General features: G+C 42.4%; 1 protein-coding gene across 1 annotated transcript in view; it reads left to right on the top strand.

Annotated features, from left to right (window-relative positions):
• SEZ6 (seizure related 6 homolog) overlaps window positions 1-7765 on the top strand; it is a 254980-nt gene extending 247215 nt beyond the window's left edge. Inside the window, exons 15-17 of the mRNA XM_069944892.1 lie at window positions 732-852; window positions 941-1043; window positions 4765-7765. Coding sequence (XP_069800993.1) covers window positions 732-852; window positions 941-1043; window positions 4765-4794 — 254 coding nt within the window. The 3' untranslated portion in view covers window positions 4795-7765. The remainder of the gene's footprint in view (window positions 1-731; window positions 853-940; window positions 1044-4764) is intronic.
• The last annotated feature ends 2526 nt before the right edge of the window (window positions 7766-10291 follow it).

Raw genomic sequence — 10291 nt, forward strand, 5'->3', positions numbered from 1 at the left:
GGGCATGTAATGGCTGCTGTGACACCTAATTTCCTTCTGCTAAAGCTGGCCATACACCCTCAATAACTGATGGCTGAACAATCGTTTGGCTATCAATTATGTCTCCTGCCTTCCTCCCGATAGACAGCAGCCTCCCTGTGTTCTCTTTTGAGAGGGGTTATCTTTTCCATCACGCCCGGCCTCCAATCAGCACAGACGTCATCTGTTGGTGGTCCTTCTGGAGAGCCCTATACAACCTGCCGCAAGCTACAATCTAAGGTGTATGTGGACCTTTTACCGCCTGGAAATGAGTCAGGCAGAGACAGGGGGGTGTAATGAAGGGGTTACCTGTGTCAATGCTTGTTTGTAAAAGCTGAAGGGCTGACGGTTCCCCATCTCTGGTCTGAAACAATGGCAGATTTGTCAATAAGGTGTGAATCTTCAGAGGGAAGAGTGACCACCGGGCCTGTGAATGACCCTAAATGTGGCTGATATATTTGGGTGGAAAAGGATATAATGGAGGTATTGTCCATTCCATCATATGGTGCCATGACTGTGGTTTGCAGCAATGTATGGGCAGGTGAAGAACTCAGCAACTAGTTCAGCAGTGATAAGCTTTTTTTTTTTTTTATCAGGGATGTTTGTTTTGCAGGTGCTTTTATAAGCTGTCAAATCATGTATGAATAAGATCATGAGTTTACCTAATACATACAGGTTAACAAGCTGTTGGTCTTTCTTCTCTCCCCATCCAGCTGTAGAGAAGGCAGCAGCTTCAGGCATCCCTGTAGAAGGCACACACATCCTGCTGGCCGTCTTTGTTCCTGTCATCATGGTGGCACTTGTGATCGCAGCCATCTATCTATATTTCTCCAAGTAAGAGAACACAAACAGAGCAGATATCCAGGGTAACAAGCTAAATGTTACATAAACCTGACTATCCCTTTGTATTCTCTGTGTACAGGCTTCAAGGAAAAGCTCTTCTGCGCCTGCCCCTCTCCTCATCGCCTCCATATGATCAGGTCACCGTGGAGTCTGCTTTTGATAATCCCACATTTGAGACAACAGTGAGTAGAGCTCCTACTCGGCACCTAGAGACGCGATTGTTTACCTGGTCCTCTATGTATTATTACTGCATTACAGATACTTGAGAATTATGTCTTTATTTTCTAGCAGCTCGGACCTTACTCCTTATGTCTGCTTTCAAAGAGCAGCTCCAATCATGCATTATATTAACATGGCTGATTTATTAAACTTCTCTTAGTTGAATTATAAAGATTAGGGTTGAGCGATCACTAAAACTGCTAGACTGCTCGTTCCTCGAGTCTATTATTTTTCAGGGCTCTAGTGCTCGACTTGAGTAACAAACCCCATTGCAATCAATAGGAGCCTTGAGCATTTAACCAGGTGCCCGCTGCTCGGCAGAGAGGAGGGTGCCTGGTTAACCTTCAAATGAAATTTACAAAAATTAGAACAAAACATGCAATAGGTTACTGCAAGACACATTAGAACTTTGGCAGTATGCCGTCAATTGACAGCACCATGCTCAATAGAGCATGCTTGCTCAACACTAACTAAGATGTTTTAAAGGGGTTATCCAGCGCTACAAAAATATGGCCACTTTTCCCCCCTTTTGTCTCCAGGTAAGGTGCGGTTTGCAGTTAAGCTCCATTTACTTCAATGGAACTGAGTTTGAAACCCCACCCAATCTGGAGACAAGAGCGGGGGAAAAGTGGCCATGTTTTTGTAGGGATAACCCCTTTAACCCCTTCACGCACGAGGACGTAAGCTTCTATTACACAAAGTGATTATCGGCCGTATTCGGACGATACCAACCGTTATGTGTAATAGAAGACAGCGATCAGCCGGTGCACAATAACCGATGACTATAGCAGCGATCTGCTGCCGTCGCCCCGTGAAATAGGAGCGGTGGCAGCAGACCACTGCTAACTTCTATGGGCTGCCCGGGCGCTCTGGCGATAACCCGTGCAGCCCCCCAACCCCCTCCCCGCCTCTTACCCGCTTGCTGTCAGCACGTATAATAGCACGAGCAGCGGGCGGGGAATGACAGGTCGGCTTGCTCCCTCTCGTCTCCACGTGTGATAGGAGCTTTGCAAATAACTATAGAGTGACAGCTGCAGTCTACAAGATTGCAAGCAACTCAATGCATTGCTTTGGACTACAGGTAGTTACAATCAATCTTGTGGCGCTAAAAAAGAAAAGTTGCAGTGTAGCCCTGCTATAAATGGTGACAGTCCGTTCACACAGAGGTTATCTAATGTGTATATACACCTAAGCAATGCACTTTTTGTGATATCTCAGGAGTGCTGAGGGGAGTGCTGTCCCTATAGCTTGTCATTTCTCAAACCAAATGGTATTTTGAGTAGACACACAAGAGACAAGACCATTAGCTATTCTTCCATCACTAAGCATTCTCAGAATGTTAACAAAAAAGAGAAAAATCTGTACTGAACTGGAGTGCGATGGAAAGGAAGATGGAAAGGTCAAGTTAGCGCACTCAATAAAGCTTATTCTGCTTTTGGTGTATTCAAAATATTATTTAACAATAAAGAGGAAAAAATGAACAGTAGGCCGCAGTAAGTAATTGATTATAATTAATAATGAATGTTGCTAGATCAACACTTATTTCCTAAAATACAGCACATTGTGGAAAAATAATAAGTAGGATTTTTAATTCTCCCTGGAGTTGCCCTTTAACGCTGTGATATGAGAAATATTACCTGCCAAAATAGCTTACTCTGTCATCTGCGTTACCAAATCTCACGTCTAATAATGGGCTGAAGTTGTGTTTGCACTTTCCTTACATTTTTATTGTTTCTACGTTTGATTGCTGATAAATTTACACCAAGGTATATTATACATTTTTACTATCTATTATGTAAGAGGTAATTAATGAGAGGCAGCAGAGATACAGTATCTGTGGTCAACCTGGCAGGTCAACATGGCAGCTTTCCCTGTTTTTATATAAAAAGACAAAGGGGGGATTTATCTTTACTTGTACTTCGGCCTCTAATTAAGCCCTGCACTCTTTTCCCCACTGGAATGCACTAAGAGGCGCACGCCTCTTAGTGAATCCGGCTGGCCAGGCGCCCGAACCTGTGCCTGTTGCCTGCGAGCAGGTGTAAATCATAGTAAATAAGTCGCAGGAAGAGGCCCACCTCCTCCCGCCTTGCCACAGGATAGGGGACAAGTATGCTTCCGTGATCTCCTTATTGGCCAGCGGCTCCTTTGTTTTGAAAGGAGTCATGGGTATGGCATACGACCAATGGCTCTATTCATTCCTATGGAGCTGTCGGAAAGAGCCGAGTGCTGTACTCATCTCTCTCCGGCAGCTCCATAGAGAATGAATAGAGCATCCAGAGAGAGCCGAGAATAGCACTCCCAAAACACTCCCAACATCTCCAAACAGGTATAACCGGGCGCAGGTCCAAGGAAGGAAATAGATGATGAGATGAGAACGTGTTTTTTGCAACCCAAATGTGTTTCCAAACCGAACTGGTTTCTTTTTCAAGAGTCATATTACTCTTGAAAAAAAAAAAACAGTACGGTATGGAAACGCATTGGGTTGCAAAAAACACGTTCTCATCTCATCATCTATTTCCTTCCTTGGACCTGCGCCCGGTTATACCCGTTTGGAGATGTTGGGAGTGTTTTTTCTATTGTTTCTATCCCCTGTGGATATCGGGAGTGGCTGCGATCTGTTACTGCCTACACGAGAGTTGTGCCTCTGTTGTATGCACAACTTACACAGGTGAGAGCTACCTGCCCTTGTTTTTCTCTCACCCAGTACACACTGATCCTCACCATGGAGCCCTGTCCTTTTGTTTCTGTTGACAATAGCACTTGGCTCTTTTGATGGCTTTATAGGAATTAATAGAGCCGGAGGTTTCGTGCCATACCCGCGGCTCCTTTCAAAACAAAGGAGCCACTGTTCCCGATCCTGTGGATTGGGGACAAGTTAGTTTTTCTTAGAATACCCCTTTAAGGGCCTTTTATAATTGCTCCTGTGGCCAATAATCGGCCTGTGTGAAAGTGACAGCTATCAGCTGAGGAGCAGTAAAATCAGCCCAATCTGCTTCAAAATGTATAGTCATCGGACGCTCATCTGTCTGTGTAAACTGGAGATGTGAGACCGATAACAATAAAGGCAAACTGACAGCAGAGATATGCATATATCCGTGCTGTTAGTTTGTAAATCAGACAGCAGGACATACTTACCTAGTGCTCTGCTGCTGTGATCCAGCATCATCTTCTTCCACTCTACCATCCAGCCGCTGCATCTTCACGCCACCGCTTCCTCCAGAATGACTGACAACTGGAGGAGGAGGTCCTGAAGACACAGCGGCTGGATGAGAGAGCCAGAGAAGAAGATGCCGGATCACAGTAGCAGCACACCAGGTAAGTATGTACTGCTGTATGATCTGGAAACTGACAACATAGATATATGTATATCCACGCTGACAGTTTCCATAGCTGCACAAACGATACAAGGATCACTCGTGCAGCCTGTACGCCCGATTAGTCATGCCCTGTAAAGGTATTGAAAAATAATGCCAGCGATGGCAACCTAGTTGACCCTTTATGTGAGTATTAGCATACTGGATGCCAAAACTAACAACAATGATAGCTGGTGAATCAAAGGGATTAAAGAAAAACAAATGAAGCCATGCAGCAGCAGGAAGATGACAGCTGAAGTTTTTTTAGAAATTGTTGTTTTCTTACATTACAGCGATTGCTGGTGACTGTTCATAAATATTTTCATTGCAGGACACAAGAGAATATGAAGTATCCATATAGACAAGCAGCATCAGTCTTGGAGCAGACCTTGAACAAAACAGCATCTTGTCACTTTCAGATGTAAACGTCCCTGACTCTTTCCTTCTTCAGTGGATGAACTACTTTACCCCCAAATGGGAGAATCTACCACAATGGTGACACTTCAGCCTCCACAGCAACCCACAACCAACTTGACATTCCCAAATCCTGTCCTTCTGTCTGGTTCCTGCTACTGTTCTTATTGCCCTTTCCCATATGATCCTCTCTCAGATTTACAACTGGAACCTTCCTATATAGGTCCAGAGAAGACTCATCTACCTGCAGCGATCTGGTCATACTCTAAACAGCAGCTCTAAAGGTTACGGTTTACAACCAAACACTACAACATGGTGGAGAAGACGTATAGAAGGAGCAAATTAGATAAAATTGCATGAACAATACTCATATACACAGAACACTCCGCACTTATAAGAGGACAAGGCAAATACATTAAGAACAGACATTAGGGGCAGATAGAAGAGGTTCTTGGATATTCTACCAATAAAGTGTGTGATTAGCAAGTATTATTGTAAGATTCCTGTTTAGGAAGACACACACACACTTCAGTCCCTGACCCATGACAGTGCATTTAGTTATATATGTAAATAGGAATTTATATATTTCTTTATACAAGGTTCAGTGGGGGATTTCATAGAAAAAGTTAAAAGTCTCAGTGACCTCACTAAATCTTCCATTCAGTCACACTCAATGTGTGATCGCAAAAGCAGAGACGAGGTTTTCTGCTTTTTGTACAGTGACTTGTGCCCATTTGACTAGAAATACCGAAACAGTAATGTTTTGCTTGTGTTCCCAATAAAAATAGATAGCTGTAAGTTATTCCTTACATAGAACATGCAGGTAAGCATGAACAGACTTCTGTCTATTGCCATTCTGATTAGGCAAATACAGTAACTTCATGTAATTACATTATACTCACATTTGTACTTGTGCAAGTGTTTTAGGGTAAGTTCACATGGATTGAATGACTACAGAGAATTTTATGGCTCATTAAATCCTATGTGTAAATTCATGCCATCCATTCCAACATCTTCGCCGCAATCCGTGATGTCCCATAGACGGATATGTGACCCAGCCCCTTTAACACCCCACCGCCAGCAGCCCGGCCCGGAGCATACATTACCTGCTCAGTGCCACGGCTGTGTGAGGCTCCTGGCTTCCCTGGCTCCCCATCAGCCAATCAGGGCTGCGGGTGGCGGGATGCGGGGGGTTAAAGGGGCCAGGTCACATATGCGCAGCAGAATACCAAGATCCGCAGCGGATTAAGCTGAAATCTGCTACCATAAAGAGTATTAGTGTCCCCTTAACATACAATATATTAGTCTTGTATTAGGCTATGTTTACGTAAAAGTATTGAACAATGGACGTTGTTTGGTACTCTCAAACAACGGCCATTGTTGCATTGAAAATTGCATTGAGATTAGTGCGCAACAACCGGAAACAACGGACATGTCAATTTTTTCAACCACCGTAGTTCAATACATTGTGTGAACAACGGCCGTTGTTTGCACTGCCTTCAATGCAATACATTTCAATATGATAAGAATGGCTGTTGTTTTAATTTAAAACAATGGCCGTTCTTGTCATAAAATGTTTGTTGTGTGAACATAGCCTTAAGGTTGACAGTAAATATGGGCTGGATTAGATTCTAGATGTGCAACAATTTATGTAACATGATTGTGCAGACTAGAGGATTGGTCCATATGACTCAAGTAGGATATAAAACAATAGACTAGAGTTTAGATCACCTTCAAGATAACAATGAAAACTAGAACATTTAGTCCTGGTCGTAATAAGAGATAAAAGCTGGCATCAGTATTCAGGAATCTGTTCTTCTGTACAGCTGGTGGGTATCTGCATGTTACAGGAAGAAAGTAGTTATTCATATAGGAGATTTATTTTTGAATAGTTGTCGCTTTCAGTAACCAGCTATTGCGTGACATTATTGACATTTAGCGCATTTACATTTTTATTTAAGAAATTAAAGGAGTCTTCCAGTAAATTAAAGGTTAAAAGATTTTAGTTTAGCTTAAACCTGATCATAGTAAAAATCCCAGTAGGTCACTTCATTAGAGGGGCAATTCGGGATTTAAAAAGCTTAGCCCCTTTCTTCCCAAGACAGTGCCACATCTGTCCTCAGGTTGTGTGTGGTATTACAACTCAGCTCTATTCACTTCAATGAAACTGATCTGCAGTACCGCACACAAACTGGCAAAAGTGACATGAGTGGTGCTGTTTCTGGAAGAAAGTAGCTATGCTTTTCAATGCTGGTAGTAAGATGTAATATGTGCTTAATTTATTAGGAGGGGTAGGCATAGATTTTCACTATAATTTTTGTGAATTTCTGGCTTAAATTATAGTAAATCTGTTGTCTATGGGGGACCACGCTCACTGATATACAAAGCCCACCCACAATCAACACACAATTATTTTAACACATACTTTTTTGGGGCCGCTCAAAATACAATTACGCTTTTTTTACCATGGTGGCATGTCTTTTTCTCAGGTGTTTTCTTTTATGATTTCTGTGGTCACTTTTCAGCCATTAAAAAGAGAATTCTGGAAAAAACACAGGAACAAAAAAACAAGCTGATTTTTTACAAACAAAAATGGCCATTTTTACTTAAAATACTGCCCACAATACAGTAGGCATAGCACAAAGAGACAGACACCGATAAGCAAAATCACAGGACTAGCACAGCAAATTGCTTCTCTAGGCTTGGCAGTCAGCTTGTCAGCTGGCTGCCTTGGTATTCTGTGCTGCTCTGGGTGCCTGGAAAAGCTGGATCTAGTCCTGTGAAACTACAAGAAGTTTCCCAGGCAGCCGGCTGACAAGTCAACAGCCGAGCCTAGTGAGGTGCTTTGCTAGTATTGTAAATTGGCTCATCCTTGATACTTACCTGTCTAGGCTCCCCCAGTGTCCTCCAGCCTTGTTCCTGTCTTCCTGTCTCACTGCAGCCACCTCAGGGGCTTCCCATCTCTGAAATGACAGGCCGCTTAGCCAATCACTTACCAAGATGGGACAATGCCCCGGCCAGTCATTGGCTGAGCGACCTGTCACTTCAGAGATGGGTTCGCAAGTGGCTGCAGTTAGTGGGAAACACAGGAACAAGACTGGAGGACAACAGGGGAGCCTGGACAGGTAAGTATAATCTTTATTTAGCTTGTTTACCCTAGCCTCAGCCATCCAATGAATTTTAAAAATGTTTAAAAGACAACGATCAGCCGATGATCGTTTCTTCGGTTTATCGTTATCTTTATTACACAGAGTTATAATCTGCCAAATCTTTCCATCGTTATCGATCCATGTAATAGAGCCCTGAGGGTGAACATAAAAAGACAATGCAGTGAAGTATGAGATTAACAGATGAGTCAATGAGCAGTAGGCAGAGCTGTCTTATAATGTAGAATCCAGGCGAGCAAACACAATAGAAATCTATCATGAAAAGTACATGTGTTCTTAATACTCCAGTATTCATACAAATATTTTGCTAGCTGGTAGCTCTGCATTTTGATGTGCTCACTGACATATTCATGACAGCTTACATCAGGTATGATTTGTTGCTGTTTTGGTTTTTCTCAAGCCGGGGAATGGCTGTGAATAAAAATTTCCAGAAGGAGACGCTTCAGGTGCCGCTATGAGATTAATATTTCTAAGGCTGTGTTCACATGTTGGAGTTGTTTCATGGCAACGCTTAAGGTTTTTTTTTGTTGTTGTTGTTTTGGGAAATTACAGCCCAAAGGGTTGCCTTTTGGAACCAAGGACGATTAAAAGCAGCTGCTTTATACCCAGTGTAAAAGACCTTTTAAAAAAAAGATCCATTTAACAAACAGCAAAAATGCAGTGTGAATCTAGCATGTCTGCACATATATTCCATGGGTATACTTTAGGCCAGTGCTTCTCAATTCCAGTCCTCAGGCCTCACCAACAGGTCAGGTTTTGAGGATTTCCTTAGTATTTCACAGGTGATATAATTATACTCAGTGCATCAGGTCTTATCACAGGTAATCTTTGTATGGGATATCCTCAAAACATGACCTGTTGGTGAGGCCTGGGGACTGGAATTGAGAAGCACTGCTTTAGGCACACTCTATTAACCAGACCATAGAGCACCAATACTCATATAATACATCCTATCATATATGCTTTTGTTTAATGCATTTTCACAATAAGCATTGTTTTAGACAAAATGATTGATGTCCTTTTCCTCAGAATGGTATCTATAGGGCAAGCAATGATGTACAGTATGTTGCCATTAGGGAAGCTGGTTAGTGAAGACAATCTTACTACATGTATAAATCTGATGTATATATTCTCAGTGTTTTAGGCTTTGTACATAGGAGTGTGGGTACATTTACACAGATAGTGTTTGTCTTGCCATATTTATGGGCTGATTTATCCTTGTAGTAAGTGTGTCCTGTATGTGTATTATTCTAGCAACAAGGAAAAATGACCTGAGTACGTACCTGAACCTCTATGCATCCTAGACGATGACTGGCAAGCTCTGACTGACAGCTGTTGTTAGATTTCCATTCCCACCATTACCCATTCAGCATACAACCCAGTGGAGTACAGAATAGGCGTTGACGTTCATTGTTTTTAGAAAAGAAAATCCTAAGGATGATCTCATCATGGTAGAACATCCGAGAGAGGTAATTGTATTTAAAGAAAACCAACAGAAGTTAAACAAATACTAGGACATTGATAGCAAGCGAAAGCGGATTGCTCATTTAACGCTGGATTGCTTCCAAGAAACCATTCTACAATGACAGAAGCACATTCTAAAAAGGACAATTTATGTTTCCCAAGTCAAGTAAGACATAATTATACAGAAACAAGACAAACCCTCTTGTATAAATGGATTTTGTGATGGTTCGCCATTGAATAAATTATTTTTGTTGATTACGTCTTGTAATTGGTTATTTTACATGTCTGGTTGATGGATATTGCACCTATGTACTTAAATACATACATACACATATATGTTATGAGGATTATATTTACAAGTCATGGGAATGCTATGGGATGGCAGAGGTGGAGATTAGTGAATACATTTGTTCTGAATGTCCTGAAAATTCAATGATTCTGCAAATCCACCGCAATGCCAGCGCTCCTCTCTTCTCCTGTCCTCTGGTACAGACATTGCGTCAGAGGCGCTGCCTGTACCAGAAGTCCCTGCTGCTGTCGGCGCCCACTGGAGGCTCTACTGATCCTCCAGTGGGTCTGCCTGACATTAAAAAGGGGGCGCCACTGGGTTCATAATGCCAGGTCCATAATGACGCTGACAATAGAATTATCAGTTATCCTCCAATCAAATCAGTAAGCCAATCAGCAGTTGAGGCTGGACCCCACTGATTGGCTGAGCAGACACTTCTGCATTTTCTGCTCAGCGATGTCCCACCTCAACTGCTGATTGGCTGAGCGGACATTTGAATAGCCAGAACCTAACACACTGAGCAC

Source organism: Dendropsophus ebraccatus, chromosome 11 (genome assembly GCF_027789765.1).
Source record: "Dendropsophus ebraccatus isolate aDenEbr1 chromosome 11, aDenEbr1.pat, whole genome shotgun sequence".
NCBI classification, from domain to species: Eukaryota; Metazoa; Chordata; class Amphibia; order Anura; family Hylidae; genus Dendropsophus; species Dendropsophus ebraccatus.